The sequence below is a fragment of the Maniola hyperantus genome, chromosome 15, assembly GCF_902806685.2.
Source record: "Maniola hyperantus chromosome 15, iAphHyp1.2, whole genome shotgun sequence".
Lineage (NCBI taxonomy): Eukaryota > Metazoa > Arthropoda > Insecta > Lepidoptera > Nymphalidae > Maniola > Maniola hyperantus.
Genome location: NC_048550.1, coordinates 13,774,105 through 13,793,154, shown reverse-complemented (window position 1 = coordinate 13,793,154; position 19,050 = coordinate 13,774,105). Strand labels below are relative to the sequence as shown.

General features: G+C 39.6%; 1 protein-coding gene across 3 annotated transcripts in view; it reads left to right on the top strand.

The window, feature by feature from the left end:
* Window positions 1-18,679, top strand: part of slif (cationic amino acid transporter slimfast) — a 40,916-nt gene extending 22,237 nt beyond the window's left edge. For all 3 annotated transcript variants that reach the window (XM_034976517.2, XM_069503635.1, XM_069503636.1), the window contains 10 exons: window positions 4,469-4,700; window positions 8,256-8,540; window positions 9,086-9,190; window positions 9,562-9,848; window positions 10,960-11,197; window positions 12,105-12,207; window positions 12,953-13,101; window positions 14,062-14,216; window positions 14,667-14,775; window positions 16,552-18,679. In XM_034976517.2, coding sequence (XP_034832408.1) covers window positions 4,469-4,700; window positions 8,256-8,540; window positions 9,086-9,190; window positions 9,562-9,848; window positions 10,960-11,197; window positions 12,105-12,207; window positions 12,953-13,101; window positions 14,062-14,216; window positions 14,667-14,775; window positions 16,552-16,670 — 1,782 coding nt within the window. In that variant the 3' untranslated portion in view covers window positions 16,671-18,679. The remainder of the gene's footprint in view (window positions 1-4,468; window positions 4,701-8,255; window positions 8,541-9,085; window positions 9,191-9,561; window positions 9,849-10,959; window positions 11,198-12,104; window positions 12,208-12,952; window positions 13,102-14,061; window positions 14,217-14,666; window positions 14,776-16,551) is intronic.
* The last annotated feature ends 371 nt before the right edge of the window (window positions 18,680-19,050 follow it).

Genomic DNA, 19,050 nt, shown 5'->3' with positions numbered 1-19,050 from the left:
CCTTTTCCTTTTATACATATATTTACGAATTATTTAGATTTAGATTAGATTAGATATATGTACATAAATTAAAACAACTTACATAAACATACATATTTTACTTTTACGAGAAACTAAAAATTGGTGACCACTGGTCACGCCGATTGACCGTCAATCTTTTGTACTCAATACAAATGACTGAGGCAGATGGGATCGTAGTCAAGCGTGACCGTGACGGTCACAACGCGAGTCGTGACGACTGACGTCACATGACCTTGACCGTAACGCTAGCTCACTCTAGTAACGCTTAGTTCACTCTCCTCACTACACTACTAACCTCACTAACCTCACTAACCTCAGAGACAGCTGAGTCAAAGTCAAAGTCAAAGTCAAAGTCAAATGATTTATTCAAAATAGGTAATAAATTACTCTTATTGATTGTCTGGTATAGTGTTAGATTTGTAAGATATAGTGGTGATAATTATAACGCAAACTTAAAACTAAAGCTACGAGGGTTCCAAACGCGCCCAGGTCTGAGAAGAGCCCACAACAAACTCAGCCATCCAGCCAGCCTGAGTGTAGGGTAACCATCAAGCAGATACAAATAGCATGACAATTCCTGACAACATTTACATCATCACTGACCACCAGTAGGGCGATTGCCTAAAACCTGCATCAATCATTATTACAATCTCAATTGTTGTGATTGGCTGAATTTGTGCGATTCTTGTTGCAACAATGCATTGTAGCCAATAGTAAGCGAGCGTCAACCAATAAGAGGTGATTGCGATCGTGACATTGTACCTGTCATTCTCCCGCAATCGCGCAGCATGTGAGATTGCAGTCAAGGGCTAACTTGTATCTGATTTAAAAATAAAACATTTTTTATTCCTTTTTATTGTTGACGTAAATAATTAATTATTCATTTATCACCAACCTCACTTACTTGCTTTACTAAACCAATGTCGTTCGTAAAATATACAGTTCCCTTGGTGCTGCAAATGTTCATGGGTGGCGGTAATCACTCAGGTGGGTCCCCACCTGCTCGTTGCTCGCTATTTTTATTTTTAAAAAACTTAAACTCACTTGACTTTTACAAAAAAGGCCTACTTACATAATCCTGACATAATATCTGGAAACTCCAGATGTGGTTAGTGGTTTGGTTACTCTACACGAGTGACCGTTCCAATGCTGCATAGTTAGTGTTGCCAGGCGTCCGGATATAGCCGGACACAGTCAGGCTTTTTGGTTGCGTGTACGGCCAGATTAGACAGTGTCCGGCCTGTCCGGCCTTTGTTAGGCTTTTTAAATTTGACCATTTTTTACATTTTGCAATAATAGTAGGTTTGAAGAATGATGATTATTTAAATAGGAGTGGTTCATTCATTAGGTTTGTTTAATTTTGTAAATAAGTAGTATTAATAAGTGATTATTAAAAAAAGATTGGTTCATTTATTTTATTGTTCTTTTATTAGAATTTGAGATTTAAAAAAATATAAAAGCCTTGTTTTTTTTTGTTATACTAAGACTGAAAAATTAAGATTGTCCGGCCTTTTTACCCAAATGTCCGGCTAAACTGGCTTGTCTGTTCGGCTTCAACTCTATGCATAGTGCATACCTGCCTACTGCATACTAATGCAGGTTTCATTGAGTTGATAACCATGACTGGTTTACGTCTGTTAGGTATATTAGGAGAAACTAGCTCACGTACCTCGGTTCGTTCAAACTTACATTAATCTATGAAGGTAATGTCATATTTCAAAAAGTAAAATAGGCTAAACGAAATAGCCATTGCTATTGATAACGTATTGTTATCAATAGCAATCATCAACAGAGCGATAATTCTCCGTTTACGAGGCTTTGTTTCGCCTGTAATTAGCTACTTTATGTGAATGACGCTAGGTAAACAATTAATACTAAGTACGTGATTAAAAGAATTTTTCATTTGCGCTTAACTTGTATCATGTAAAAGAAAGATGAAGAGTCTCAATAGCTCAACCGGTATAGGAGTGGACTGAAACCGAAAGGTCGACGGTTCAAACCCCGCCCGTTGCACTATTGTCGTACCTACTCCTAGCACAAGCCTGACGCTTAATTGGAGAGGAAAGGGAAATATTAGTCATTTAACATGGCCAATATTCCTTTAAAAAAAAAACGAAATTATATAGGTATCGTACCTAGCTTATGCTCGCGACTTCGTCCTGGACTACACAAATTTCAAACGCCTATTTCACCCCCTTAGGGCTTGATTTTCAAAAATCCTTCCTTAGCGGATGCCTACGTCATAACTCATAATAGCTATCTGCATGCCAAATTTCAGCCTGATCCATCTAGTAGTTTTAGCTGTGCGTTGATAGATCAGTCAATCAGTCAGTCAGCTTTTCCTTTCACCCCCCTTACTTATTGCGTGAAGGTACATATTGAACACATTATGCCAATGTCCAGGTTCACTAATGAATGACAAAAAACGTATGACAAATTATCAGTTCACCAAAAACTTTTGAAAAACTAATCAAATCACAAACGTCGTATACCGCAAACATATCATTTTACAAAAGATCATTTGACAAATATTTTATTCACAAATGTTTTACTTTGCAAATTTGCTGAATGTTAAAATATCATTTAAAAATGTATTATTTCAAATTCGCGATTTTACAAAATAATAGATGATAAATTTATTATTTGATAAAATAACTAATTAACAAAAAACACACAAAAAGTCTGTTTTGCATACATATGCTGTTCAGTAAAGCCAGTTGTTTTTCGAGATTTTCAGCTAGCAATACAAGCCACTCTCGCGCCGGACATGGGCTAATCTGATTGGTAGATTGGACCGCAATATTCGCATCACACGTCATTAGTGATGCATTAACTGTCCGTTGCAAGTCACCGTGCGTCACGGTCGTACATACATACAGAGCGTCTCCCCACGCCGTGCGTGAGAAATACAACTACAAAAACATTCGAATCCCACGTCCATCCCTTTGTGTGCTGGTGATTTTTGGACGTTCCAAATCAAGCGGTAAGTGGTAGTTTTGTAAGTTGTAGATTTTGGGAAACTCTGAGCAACTGAACACCCTTTTTCCTAATTTTTATAATTATTATTGGTCCTTCGTTAGCTCTCCAACATATGCAAACCCCTATGCAACGCAGCAATAATATCATGGGGCTCCTTTTTTCTGGATGTGAAAAAAAAAATAACCCACGAAGGAGATGGCGGGGTCTCAGACCCCGCCATCCTCTTCTAACCTAACCGTTCCGAGTCGGAGTGCCCCAAGTCCCGAGCTCGCTTCGCTCGCTCTTGATGGTGGGAGCGGTTTTTTCTGGGTGGTAAAAAAAGAAATAACCCACGAAGGGGATGGCGGGGTCTTACAGACCCCGCCATTCCCTTCTAACCTAACCGTTCCGAGTCGGAGTGCCCCAAGTCCCGAGCTCGCTTCGCTCGCTCTTGATGGTGGGAGCGGGAGGGAGGAAAGAGACCCCCACCATAGTGGTGGTCTCTTCTCGTCGACCGGGGCCCGTCGACGGAGCCCCGCTTCGCGGGGCTCCTTTTTTCTGGGTGGTAAAAAAAGAAATAACCCACGAAGGGGATGGCGGGGTCTTACAGACCCCGCCATCCCCTTCTAACCTAACCGTTCCGAATCGGAGTGCCCCAAGTCCCGAGCTCGCTTCGCTCGCTCTTGATGGTGGGGAGCGGGAGGGAGGAAAGAGACCCCCCACCATAGTGGTGGTCTCTTCTCGTCGGCCGGGGCCCGTCGAGAAGAGAAGAGAAGAGAAGAGTCTCTTTCCACCCCTCCTTTTTTCTGGATGGAAAGAGACCCCCCATTATAGTAAGCGGTCTCTCTTAAAAAAAGTGCGATATATTGTTTTACTAGGTAATTAACACGATTAAAGAAATCAATTGTTTGTCAAATGATATTTTATGAAATAAAAATTTGTCTGGTAATTTGTTTTATCAAGTGAATTATTTGTAGAAACATAAGTTTTATAACGATCATAAAACGATTCATAATTTTGGCAAAATTTGTTTGGGAAATGAAACTTTGTCATTTGTTTTTTGTCAATTGATCGGTCACCGCGTGTCCAAAACTTAGATACTTAGTAATAGATACCTAGGTACTTTTTTTAAAATAGAGATAGCGAGCAAACGAGCAGGCGGGTAACATCAGTTAAGTGATTATCGCCGCCCATGAACATTTGTAGCACCCGAGGAACACCGCCGAAGGGAGTTGATTCCACAGTTTGCATGTGCGTGGAAAAAAGGATCTGGCACAACGTGTGGTCGAAGTTCTCCAGACACCCAGGTGGTGAGGGTGGAATTGTTTGCGGTGGCGTGCGGTGCGGTTGTAGAAAAAGGAGGGTGGAATGAGATCAAACAACTCAGAACACTCATTATAGAGGCGATAGAACAGGCAAAGAGAGCTTACGTCTCTGCGGTGCTCCAGGGCGGCCAGGCTTTCCTTACTTACTTAATCCGTTTTTCCAGATGAGCTGTACAAGAATCTTCAACGTGCTGCGGCGTTGTAAGCAGCTAGACGACGGCGACAGCTCAACCCAGCTCGCACGATGCTTGGGTCTCCTAGACCTCACCGCTCTGGGGGTCGGCAGCACCCTCGGCCTGGGGGTGTACGTGCTCGCTGGAGCGGTCGCGAAGGATGTGGCTGGACCGGCCGTGACCCTCAGCTTTCTAGTTGCTGCTATTGCTTCTGCGTTTGCTGGTAACTAATTAATTAGTGCCTACCTATAGTACGCGACAGGTTGAAATGGCAATCGTGCCACACACCCGCACAGCCCCTGCGCTAGCCCGGTGCGCCGCGCCGTGCGTGCGAGCGCGTGTGTGCGGGGTGGCCATGTCCACCCGCCTCGTACCGCGATTGTCATCTTGATCTGTCGTTGACTATACAGCGTGTTTTTAGGGTTCCGTAGCCGAATGGCAAAAAACGGAACCCTTATAGATTCGTCATATCTGTCTGTCCGTTTGTCCGTCTGTCCGTCTGTCCGTCCATATGTCACAGCCACATTTTTCCGAAACTATAAGATCTATACTGTTGAAACCTGGTAAGTAGATGTATTCTGTGAACCGCATCAACATTTTTACACAAAAATAGAAAAAAAAAACAATAAATTTTGGGGTTCCCCATACTTAGATCTGAAACTCAAAATTTTTTTTTTCTACAAACCCATACGTGTGGGGATATTTATGGATAGGTCTTCAAAAATGATATTGAGGTTTCTAATATAATTTTTTTCTAAACTGAATAGTTTGCGCGAGCGACACTTCCAAAGTGGTAAAATGTCCCCCCCCTTCCCCTGTAACTTCTAAAATAAGAGAATGATACAACTAAAAAAATATGACGATAAAAAACGATTGTTAATCGGAACCCTCAGTGCGCGAGTCTGATTCGCACTTGGCCGGTTTTTTTTAACTGGGACAGTATGACGAAATCCAAAACCATAGGATATACAGGGAAATTGTCTTAAGAACCTTTAGGTCTTTTTTACAGAACCCTAAAAAGACGAATGAAAAATATAATAGAAAGCTGTTAAACTTTCACAAAGTCCTTTCGAAATTCGAATCGTCAAGTGAATTTACGACTACTTTTTAACCGACTTCGAAAAAGGAGGTGGTTCTCAATTCGGCCGGTTTCTTTAATGGCCTGTTTATGTACCGTATGACCTATTCAGGTAGGTAGGTACCTATTGATACGAAAGATCAAGAAACTCGGCGGTCGCTCGGTTCAATACCTGCTTTTATACCACAAACAAATACACAGATATTTTTTATAAACCTGTTAGAAACAAGTAAAAAATTTACTAAATATAGTAAGTAACATTCGCGCTTACATTTGCCTCCTTTTTAGGGTTCCTTTTTAGGGATGCCAACGCAATGGAACCCTATTACTATACCTTGTCTAATATACAGAGCGACAAGGCTCTTTTGGCGCGTGGAAAAAATCGGAATTAATGTTGCCGTCAAGTGTCCCCTTTGTTCTTGATTGAATAGTCTAAGCCTTTGTTCTCCAAACAGCGCCCCCCTGTCAATGTCATTCAAGTGCCAAAAGAGCCTTGTCGGACTGTTTAGGCGGCTACAGCATGCAAATTTAGACGGATAAGTCGTGCGTAAGAACTTAGAACTAACAGCTTGTGAAAGAAACACAAAGGTAAGAAAAAAAAGAAAAAAGATTAGATAAGTGTAAGAAAACATAAATTCAACTATAATTTAATGTTTGACATCACCCATTAGAGAGTCAAGTGATTTGACATATTTTTTAATTTTCCAATTTTTTACAGTGCATGAAAATTCAAAACAATTGAAAAGTGTAAATATTAAGACCCCTAAGATACGGGACATTTAAGTTTTATCAAAAAAAATAATTAAATTTCTTGTACGATAGTACGGAACCCATCATGTGCGAGTCCCACTCGCACTTGACCGGTTTTTACATGACTAGGTATGTAATAGTAATGTTTTTATGCCGGTCTTTAGAAACCAGAATCTTTTATTGAATGTTTGCTATAAAGCCTTGGTTAAACGCAAAAGTAAATAAAATAATTGTTATTCACCATCATGATCAACCCATCGTCGGCTCACGATATGAGCATGAGTCTCCTCTCAGAACGAGAATAGTTTGGCCATAGTCCACCACGCCTAGCCAAATGCAGATTGACAGACTTCGGTCTTCACTCACCTTTGACTTTGACACAGAATATAATATAATAGTACTAACGTACCTTTGAGAACATTATGAAGAACTCTCAGGCATGCAGGTTTTCCGTTAAAGCTTAAGTGATACTAGCTTATGCTCGCGACTTCGTCCGCGTGGACTACACAAATTTCAAACCCCTATTTCACCCCCTTAGAGGTTGAATTTTCAAAAATCCTTTCTTAGCGGATTTTTATGTCATTACAGCTATCTGCATGCCAAATTCCAGCCCGATATGTCCATTAGTTTGAGCTGTGGTATATTGTATGGTATATTTTTATTTCGGCTGACGTCAAAATGACTTCATTTCGATGTTAATGAGACATTGGTCCAGCGCGCTATACCAACTGGCTGGGCTACCCCCAATATTAGGGTACCCTAATTTCAAAAATCCATACTCAATACTAATATTATAAATGCGAAAGTGTGTCTGTCTGTCTGTCTTTCTGTCTTTTCACGCCCCAACAGTTTAACCGATCATCAAAATCTTCATTCAAAACTCTGTGAGTTAGCTTACATCCCGGGGAAGGATCAGTGGCGGATTTGCCCTAAGGCCAGGGCCAGGGCCCAGTAGGCCCTGGCCTAGGGCGGCTAGATATTAGGGGCGGCCAATCGTGATACAAATCACTTTTTTTTGTAAGTTAGAAATTTCGCCTGCTGCGCTCGCACTCCTATTTATCATTGGATTGTATTTTGACAGACAGATCAAAGCCCCCCCCCCCCCCCCCCCCCCCCCCCGCCGCCATTTTCTGTGTTAAAAAGTCCACGGTAAAACCATAGATATTTCCTCTCTATAAGTTTAAATACTCTAAGTTACGAAATGACCTGGGGCCTAGGGCGGCTAAGACTGCAAATCCGCCACAGGGAAGGATATAGGATTTTCATCAAAACTCTGTGAGTTAGCTTACATCCCGGGAAAGGATTACCGGAAAATTAAAGAGCTCCAACGGGATTTTTAAAAATCTAAATCCACGCGGACGAAATCGCGGGCGTCATCTAGTAACACAATAAACGAATGATGCCTTCGAGGTAGGTTGCTCAGATGATACGAATATTTTACCTCGTAAAGTATGTCAGTTGGTCATTGACAAATCACTTTGGTTTATAATACACTTGATCTGCCTGTTGAATACCCACTTAATTGTGCGACTAGATGATGCCCGCGACTTCATCTGCGTTAATTTAGGTTCTTAAAACTTCCGTGGGAACTCTTTAACTTTAGAGCCTCAATAGCTCAACCGGTATAGGAGTGGACTGAAAACCGAAAGGTCGACGGTTCAAATCCCGCCCGTTGCACTATTGTCGTACCTGCTCCTAGCACAAGCCTGACGCTTAATTGGAGAGGAAATGGGAATATTAGTCATTTAATATGGCTAATATTCTTTAAAAAAAAAAAAACTTTTCGGGATAAAAAGAAGCCGGGATGTAAGCTAACTCTGTACCAAATTTCATAAAAATCGGTTAAACTGTTGGGCCGTGAAAAGCTAGCAGACAGACAGACAGACAGACACATCGCATTTATAATATTAAGTATGGATAGTTACAAAATACAAAATTTACCTTTTTCAGGGCTGTGCTACGCAGAGTTCGCGTCGCGGGTCCCTAAAGCGGGTTCCGCATACGTGTACAGCTACGTCAGCGTCGGAGAGTTCATAGCCTTCACCATCGGCTGGAACCTCATCCTGGAGTACGTCATCGGCACTGCCAGCGTGGCCAAGGGCATGGCCAACTACATCGACAGCCTGTGCAATAACACCATGGCCAACACTATGGCCAACATCGCGCCGATCAAGATACCCTATATGGCTGATTACCCGGATTTCTTCGCGTTTGGTCTGGTGCTACTTATAGCGGGTAAGTAAAAGATCTTTATGTATCTTTCGAAATAAATAAGGCATTTTATTATAAACAGGAAAATGTCATCCTCATGGCCAATGTGTCCGTGGACATGGCCAACTACATAAACAGTATCTGCACACTATGGCCATACATGCTATACATTTTATGTCCTAAGTATCTCGATTTCTTGGTGTTCACTATCTTGCCACCAATAATATTTTTAACTTTTTGATCCGCCCCGGCTTCTCTGGGGTAGAATTTCTGAAAATTCTTTCTTAGTGAGAGGCTACGTTATAAAGAAAACCTCAAAGACCTTGAAGATCTCAAGTTACTGGACAGTGTATTTATTAACTTTATGAACCTGGTTAAAACACTGCGTTGATATCTCATTCATTATGTTTATCCTTCTCAAAATATATGTAGATACTAGATCCACTTAATATCATCCTTAGTACATGAATTTTATACCTAAAATACAAAAGACCTCACGAGAGACGCCATAATACTACTCTTGGGATGCCTTTGTTTCATCTTCATTGATTCTATCTCTCTCTTTACAGTCCTACTTGGCATTGGTGTAAGCGAGTCGACGAAACTGAACAATGTTTTTACTGCCCTCAATATGGCCACCGTGGTTATAGTTGTCGTTGCGGGTGCTATTAAAAGTAAGTTCAGGATAAATTATCCCTATTACAACTTTAAGAACCTAGTCCTACGGGGACTTTCCAAAAACCCTAAAACACAATATATTTTCTTCATTTTTAACAAAAATCCAAAATCCCATTTTTATGTACTTACGTCATGCGCATTTAAAGCAATTAAATATCAAATTGCTTTAACGGTGAAGAAAAATATAGTGAGAAAACCTACATGCTTGAGAGTTCTCAAAGGTGTGTGAAGCCAATCCGAATTTGGTCAGTGTGGTGGACTGTGGCCAAACTCTTCTCATTCTGAGAGGAGACCTGTGATTAGTAGTGACCCGGCAATGGGTTGATAATGATGATGAATAACGTACTTAACAGTTATCTCCTATCAGGTGACCCCGCAAACTGGAGGATCAAAGTTGAAGACATACCAGAGGAATACCGTTCCAAAGCCGGCGAAGGGGGGTTCATGCCGTGGGGGGTCGCCGGCGTCATGGCGGGGGCCGCTAAATGCTTTTTCGGCTTCGTGGGCTTCGACTGCGTGGCCACTACGGGTGAAGAGGCCAAGAATCCAAAGAGGGATATACCACTGTCGATCGTCATGTCACTGGTGGTCATATTCGTGTCGTACTTCACCATTGCGACCGTCTTGACGATGATGTGGCCTTATTATTTGCAGGTTTGTATTATTTAGATCTTTCTATCCTACTATTATAATGGAATGGAAAATTGACCACCCTTTTAGCATCAGTTTTCCCCTCCAATTTTAATATGGGTACCTTCAAGTCAGGAGTGAATAGGCATATTCTAAGCAAGACTCCATCTTAGGCTGCATCACCACTTGCCAGCAGGTTTGATTGCAGCCAAACGCTAGTCTATAAATTTAAAAAAAAGTGAGAGACATTTTCTGCTCTTCTCACTTCTTATCTATCTTCTATTTTCTTAAGAGGCTGTTCTTTTTTTAAATTTACATTCTTCAATATGATACTTACATAAGAAAATAAATGATAAAAATAATACTAATTTAGCATTACTAAGCTAATTCAGCGAAGAATTTAATTTGACACGGAAAATTATATAATGAACACTTGAATCAATAAAAAATTATAAATGATAATGGTGAACGATGCACGTGGAAACTGGAAATACGTATCAGAATATTACCTCATTACATTAGATTTGGTTCAGCTTATAATTTAAATACACTCATCCCCGAAAATGTGATGTCCACTTTCTGAGACATATATTTTATTTTTGGCACTAGTTAAATCCCAGTATATTTTGTTCTCCCATACAATTTTCCTCTGTAACATCTATAACATCCGTCTTTCAAGATGTTAATTTTTCTTAATTTTCTTCAACCGTTTTCAGGATCTCCCTGAAAATCGTTTTTCTGTGGTGTCCCTGTTGTCATCACTCTTATCTAATGCATCTATTATCCGACACCTGTTATTTTTATTTTATTTGTCAAAGAACCGCCCACAGAATTACACACTTAAAATTACATAAAAATATGTTATCGAGTTTTATAGGTCTCGTGTTTAACTCAATTTACTGACAGCCAAGCCAGCCAATTTACCCAACGAGCATTAAATAAAACAAGTCGTACATTAAAATAACCTAACCTAAACATGAAAAATACACCTAAGCTATAAAATACAAAATGAATATTATAATTAAATGAATACTAAGTTAAGTTATGATGTCTCCATTGCAGAAATTCTAATACTGTGTCTTTATCCATCCAATAACGATATCTGACTTGACAGCTATATTCTGTTTTATTTCAGGACGCGGACGCACCCTTCCCTCACGTGTTCGAGCAATCAGGCATGCCGGTCATCAAATGGATAGTGACTATTGGAGCTATATTCGCACTTTGTACCAGCCTGCTTGGTGCCATGTTCCCTCTCCCCAGGGTGCTATATGCCATGGGCTCAGATGGAGTGCTGTTCCGTTCTCTGGCGGCTATCAACATCAAGACGAAGACTCCACTCCTGGCTACGGTTGTTAGTGGGCTTCTCTCTGGTGAGTAGAAATCTCTTCACATATCCCCTCTGCATCTGCGGAGTACTGCTCCGTTCTCTAGGAACCATTAATGCCATATTGATGACGCCACAGTTGTTGACGGGATTTTCTTTGGACAGCAAATTTTTCCTTTGTCCAGTGCTATATACCATGGGGTCACATGGAGAAGTGTTTCACTCTCTAGCAACCATTTATACCAGGACGAAAACTTCGTTGCTGGCGACGGTTATTAGCGGGCTCTACTGTAGTAAGTAGAGACTTTGCATGTTCCTCTGCTAAGGGTGATGCACGTGAAGGGTGCAGATGAAGTGTTTTTCCACCCTTTGGCAGCCATCGACGCCAGGTCGAAGACTTCAGAGTTGGGCACGGTATTAATTAAGACCTTTCTCGGGCCTTCTCGGCATAATATTTTCCTAATGCCGTGTGTTATAACGTCATGGACTTAGGTGGACTCTTGTTTCACCTTGCAGCAGCCATCAATACCAGGCAGAAAGACTTACTGCTGGTGGTAGTCATTTTTTCGTTTTCTCTCAGAGGAGTTCTAACTTCTCTAACCTCACCCTTTCTTCCTTTTCGGGGGAAATCCTCTAAAGCTAATCGAGCTCGGCCTTTCTATATTTAATCATATGAAGCTTCAGGATCTCAGATGCACCAGAAAAATGCATCAGTGCCTGCCCAAAATCTTTTGGTCTTGTCTCAAAGGAATTAGTCTACTTGCCTTTCGTACTTCGCAAGAACTACCATATTCCCGGAGTCAGATTTCGTCAAGGTCACTTTGGTTCCTGTCAAATGATAGTGGTTTCCCTATCATCAAATTTTGACAGGAACCAAAGCGGCAAACCTTGTTATTCTGATATGCTTACACAAATGTATTGACTAAAACGAGAAAATATGTGTTTTGTTCCAGCGATAATGGCAGCCATCTTCAACCTGAACCAGCTGATTGACATGATGTCCATAGGAACGCTCCTGGCTTACACCATTGTAGCGACAAGCGTGCTTATATTGAGGTAAAATCAGCACTTTACTATAAATGCGAAAGTGTGTTTATTTGTTTGTTTGTTGGCTTGTCCTTCAATCACGTCGCAAGGGTGCAACGGATTGACGTGATTTTGCATGGGTATAGATAAAGACCTGGAGAGTGACATAGGCTACTTTTTATCCCGGGAAATTAAAGAATACCCACGGGATTTTTAAAAACCTAATTCCACGCGGCCGTAGTCGTGGGCATCAGCTAGTTACATTATATTTTCAACGACCTAATGGCGACTGCGCTCCCAAGGTCCCTGGCGCAGGGGTGAGCGCTACGTGGGTGAGCGATAAGTGGTTCGCGGGTTCGTTTCCCGGCAGGAGTAATTTGGGAATTACCTAGTGATTTCTAAGTTGTCTTTGGTCTGGTCTGGTGGGAAACATCGGCCGCGGCTAGTTACCACCCTTCCGACAAAACTTCAAGTAAATGAAAAATTCATTTGATTCACAAAAATAAGCATAAAATATTGAGTTTTTTCTATTTAATTGGCTAATCTGCTACGATTCATTTCGTCAGTACCTTACCATATAGTCCATACAAAATGACTCCTCACGCGCAACTTTAACTATATAGATCAACTGTCGTGTCAAAAGTACGGTTCAAAAATCGTACTTTTGACATGACATTTGACACAAAAATTTAAAATGGCGCGTGAGGAGTTACATTTTACTCTTTGTAGCTAAATAAAGATAATAAAGCTCACCTGTTTCGCTAATTTCCCTCAGGTACGAGGAAGAGAGTCAAGTGGTGCTAAACGGCAAGGCGGTCCCGGAGACCCCCTACAGCGTGGTGAGGCAGACCTTCAACCTGCTGGGTCTCAAGCACCCCACATCGCTGTCCTCCACCATCGCCAAGTGCACCATATGCATATTCTGTGAGTTATGTATTTATATCGCAGGGAAATAGTAAAATCCGGGATTTGATCATACTATCCCTAAGGGATTTGACGTTAAAACAATTTGACGAAGATGTTAAAACGATAATTTGATTTTGCCATTTCCCTGAAGAAATCAGTGATTTGATCAAACCCCTAAGACTCGTTTATTTCATCATCCACCTATCACTGGCCTACTACCGACCGTGAGTTTCCTGTTAGAAAAAGAAGAGTTTAGGCCATAGTCCAGCACACCTGGCCAAGTTCCAATTGGCAGACTTCACACATTTGAGAACATTACGAAGCAATGTTACTTCAAGCATGCAGGTTTCCTCACGAATGTTTACCTTCGCCGTTAAAGCAAGTGATATTTTGCTTGTTACAAACCCCTATAACTCCGAAAAATTAGAGGTGTTTATTTTGTATTTTGTATTTTGTATTTATTTCGATTTAGACTCATTACAAGCGCTTACGAAAGTCAGATCGGCATAGAACAATACAATAATAAAATGATTGTACAAAATATGGCATATTATAATCTAGATAATACTAGTTAAAAATGGCATAAAAATTATTAAGTTACTCAAGCACCTTGTCGTATTTGGTAATAAAATGTCATAAATGCACTATAAAAAAAGAAAAAGATAGGTACTCAAGCAAGTACATAATCTTCATGTCAACATAATATTACAAATGTAATCAAATGTTATATTACAAGTACACAAGTACATATTAATTATCCCAGCTCGTTGAATAGCGTGTGCATCTGTCTGTTACATTTTCACGCCCAATCTATTAAAACGATTTTGATGAAATTTGGTGCAAAAATAGCTTATATCCCGGGAACATCCCTTTTTGACTTTTGTCCCGGAAAATCAAATAATTCCCAAGGGATTTTTAGAAAACCTAAATCCACGTGGACGACGTCGCGGCTTCATCGAGTATTTTATATATTTCTAGTCGTAGCGGCGCTAATAACGTGCGCACTGCTGCGGTGGCACGAGGACAACTCATCGCTGGGCGTGGGCGTGGGCGTGCTGGGCGGCATACTGCTGGTCCTGCTGCTGGTGATGTACCGCCAGCCGCGAGCGAGCGTCGCCAACCTTAGTTTCAAGGTCAGTATCTTGTTAAGCACAACGCACACCGTCAGAGCTGAGGCGTGGCGTCTGTCTACATGGTGAAATTTTAGTGATTTTAGACTGAGATCTATAGAGCGCACTTTGACTTTGCTCAGACTGACATGAAAGACGAGACAGATTTATGTGAGCGAAAACGAGACAGAGCTATATCTCGCACATAAATCTGTCTCGTTTTAACTCAATCTTAAGTCTGAGCAAAGTCCAAGTGCGCTCTATAGATCTCAGCCTTAGAGCCGTGGCTAAGTGAATCGTCCGAAAACACTTCTTTGTTTTGTAAAACTAAGTACTATTTTTTTGGGTGAAAAAATCTTGTCACAAACTCTGACTGAGAATAATTGTAATGGTTCTAATTGATTGTAATAGCAAATTGCAATATGCAAAAGCAGTGATTGTAATGGTTGTAATGTTTATGTATGTATTCCGCAGGTGCCCCTGGTCCCGCTGGTCCCGTACCTCAGCGTGTGCATGAACGTGTACCTCATGGTGCAGCTCGACCAACAGACTTGGATACGATTCATTTTGTGGCTAGCTATCGGTGAGTGCGCCTAGATCTATAAATGTGGCTAATTCCGTTGCACGCAATCTATAAACTAAACTAAAATGACACGTCTAAATCTATTGCTTTTTTATAAATGCAATTTAATAATAATTTTTATAAACAATTTCTCTTTTTTATAAATGCTTGCGGAAAAGGATAGCACTAGATTTAGACTTGTTAATTTAGTTTAGTTTAGAGATTGTGTACAAGAGAATTGGCCCCATTGTGTACTATTCTATACTAATATTATAAAGAGGTAATGTTTATAAGTTTGTTTGTAGGGGGTAATCTCTGGAACTAATGAACCGACTTTGAAAATTCTTTCACCAGTAGAAAGCTGCATTATTCCTTAGTGATATAGGTTATATTTTATTTTTAAAAAATTTGAGATCCCTACGGAAATTGTAATAATGTGAAAAAAATCGTCTCAAATTCAAATTCAAATTCAAATTTCTTTATTGCGAATATGGGTAAACAGTGCAGATATTACAAAACAAAAAGGTACAGCCAAATTCTGCCTATTAGCATGCAATATGTTATGACTTATGATATACCGAACAACGTGTACATAGTTTTGATAAAATTAGTCAAATTAAATACTTAGTCACAAAAAAATACAAATTTAAATGATAATGTTACAAATGTCAAAAATTAAAATAAAACTAAAATTTCTCTACAAGGTAATCATTAATCGAATAATATGTCTTTTCTAACAATAGTTTTTCAATTTTATCTTAAATAAAGGAAGTTCTCGTGTCTCAATTATATGTTTGGGCATGTCTCATCTGTGAGCTTATGGTTAAAGTTACACGAAAATAATGTTGAGTGGTATTGGCACCGATTCTAAGCACAACCTAATTTTAGAGTATTCGCACCCTCTTCTTACTATTGTAATATGAAAAGGACAGAAGCAGTTTGACATTTCTAAATTAAATTTTTAGATGGTAAAACCCGTGATTTTAGCACGCACTCGCGAACCTACTGTTTAAATTTGTATTGTGCACTAAAATTTAGAGTCTTTAAATGTGAAAGTCATGTTCCGTTCCTTTTTTAGCATTAGTAAAAAGAAAAGGATGCAGATATTTTAAATTTAGTTTAGAGAGAGACTAGAGAATCGGGGCCAGTGTTCCTCTTAAACAGCTCTAAAAAAGTCCGCGATAGCATATAACTTTACGGTAGGCTCACAATAACCATTTTTATGATTTTGAAATGTGGTCTAAAACAAAATTGTTCGTCATCTCAAGTGTTTAATTTAGACCAGCCCTTTGTATCATTTCATTTAGAATAATATCTTAGGAGATATCACGAAATTAAAATAATGGCGACGGCCGCGGCAGTCCGGCAGGGACAGGAGTGTAGAAGGCGGGTAGAGAGGCGCGAGGGGCACAACGGATCGACATGATTTTTTGCGTGAATATATTCAAAGACCTAAAGAGAGCCAATCATGCAAAAACTACTGGACGGATTTGGCTGAAATTTGGAATGGAGATAGATTATACCCTGGATTAACACATAGGCTACTTTTTATCCCGGAAAATCAAAGAGTTCCCACGAGATTTTTAAAAACATAAATCCACGCGAACGAAGTCGCGGGCATCATCTAGTACTCTATAAAGCGCAAGTCCGATCATGGGGTAGGTATTTAACCTCTTGCCATAGATCCTCAATTGCGCTAGTAGTAAAAGTGGCAGTACTGTACCCCATTTGTCATGTTACACTTATTATGATTTATCAAACACTCTGTATGTAATATAATATATTTTCTTTCTCCAGGTTACACGATATACTTCACGTACGGCATCTGGAACAGCTCTCTGCGCCGCAACGAAGTCAACCTCGCGATGAAGGCCAACGGGAAGATCGAGAATGAGAAGCAATTCACTCAGCTTTGATGCTGCAACTACAACTGTGATGTGCAGAACTGAAGCCATCGAGCCGATCAGCTATTGTTGCAAAAAAACAATCGAATGAATCGAATAATTGTCATTGAACAATCGATTGTCGTTTTACTGTCTTCATAAAAACAATCGAATAAAAATCAACAATCGAGTGTTAAATTGTTCGATTCGTTCATTGTTAAGTCTACGAACGCACGGTCTGGAACCAATAAATCGAAAATTAAATCAATCAATTACACAATTTCGCACTCGAGTTTCGATACATTCGTTCCAGGCCCGCGCGCTAAGTAACAGTCGAACAATCGAAAAACAATCGATTGTTATTCGACTAAATCGCCCATCGCTAGTAGGTACAGACTAGGCTGAAATCTACAGAGCGCACTTTGACATTGCTCAGACTTATTTAGTCACTGTTAAAACGAGATAGCGTTTTATAGCTGACATAAACCAGTTTCGTTTTAACTGAATCTTTTTAAGTCTGAGCAACGTCAAAGTGCCTTCGCTCTCGAGTAAAATTTCACTCCTCACGCGCCAATTTAACTTTTTGTGTCAAATGTCATGTCAAAGGTACGATTTTAGTCCTTTTTTTAAAGGTGAATCCAGGTGAATCGTACTTTTGACATAGAAAACCCATAGAGTTAAAATGGCGCGTGAGGAGTCATTTTGTACGGACTATACAAAGATTGTCTTAGAATTTATGGGCCGCGAAAAGTGATGATTATGATGAAAACCAATATCAAAATTTTGAAAGAAAAGATGCGGGTAGTCTATAAAAAATATTTCTAAGTAATTTATTTATAACCCACATAACTACCTACCTAATAAATAATTCTTTATGTGAGACTTTATCATGGACACAATAGGTAAGTACAGAGTGAGAAAATTATTATAAACAACAAAACTAGCAAAAGTAGATAGGTAGGTAGGTACTTTAGAAGATGGTTAATAATTTAAGATATTATTTAATTTAATTCATAATTAAGTAACTAGGTACATTATTTTATATTATTTTAAGTCATTTTGTACATTAAAACATAATTAATAATAATGACGCTATTTCCTGTTAAGCTTAGAGTTCACGCAGACAACTGATTTATATCTGAAGTGATTTCCGATTTACACTGACTTTTGTCAGACCGCCACATATCGGATGTCTGCGAAAGTTTAGTACGATTTCCTAAAAAATTGTTAGCGTCCGTCCATTAGAATTAAATGCGTCTGAATATTGAAGCAGATACTTATAATCCGTCTTTTCCAAAACGTAATTCTGCTGGTCGATTGCGGGAAAACTGCATAAATCATTATTACAATCTCAATTGTTGTGGTTGGCTGAATTTGTGGGATTCTTGTTGCAACAATGCATTGCAGCCAATAGGTAGTGAGCGTCACAGCCTTGGCGAGCAGCTGTATTTTTCTTATGTTTTTCTGAGCGTTATTATTGCAAGATGCGCACGACAACTATTATCTAGTAAGAATGGGAGTGCGCGGCCATCATTGATTGTCAACCAAATCAATCTTATTTTGCAAATCATCAAAGTAGCCATAGTATAAGATTGTACATCTCACCAATGTTGATGGAAATAAAGTGTTGAATTACTTTAGCATCTAAGTAAAATGAACCAAAACTGCGTTGTTTTAAAGCTCAAGTTCGTCTATATCTACAGCCAGCGCTCCAAGCGGATAACTTGCGATATTAAAATCTATGGTAGTGAAATTTTGACTTTCAATCAATGAACTTTATAGGTTTATTTTACTCAGTGTTTTATTTCGATGCTCGAATTCTATCAACGTTGGTGATTGACATTGGTCGCCGCCGCGCCGTGCTGGCCACGTCTATGTAACAAGTAGACCGTTTGCGCCGAGCTTTATTATGTCATTCCTATAATTTAATTTTAAAAAATGTTGATAATTATGTAAAGATGAAATTAAATTAAAATTAGTTATAAGTATTGACGAACTGTGATTAAATGAATAATTTTAAAATAAATAACATTTTAATTAGAGTTGTTAATTTTTTTGTTTGCACCTGCTTTGATAAAACCCTGAAAAATATAATAGTATACTAGCTGATGCCTGCGACTTCGTCCGCGTGGAATTAGGTTTTTTAAAATCCCGTGGGTACTCTTTGATTTCCCGGGATAAAAAGTAGCCTATGTCACTCTCCAGGTCTTCCAGGTCACCATTGCGACGTGATTGAAGGCCAAACCAAAAAACCAACAAACCAATAAACAAACAAACTTTCGCATGTATAATAAGGGTACTGATATGATCGTAACTCTACCAGTTACCACCCTACCGGCCAGCACAACGTCCCGCCAAGCGATTCAGTGAATAGGTATTTTCAAAATCTAGGTTTTTTCAAAATCTCGCGGGA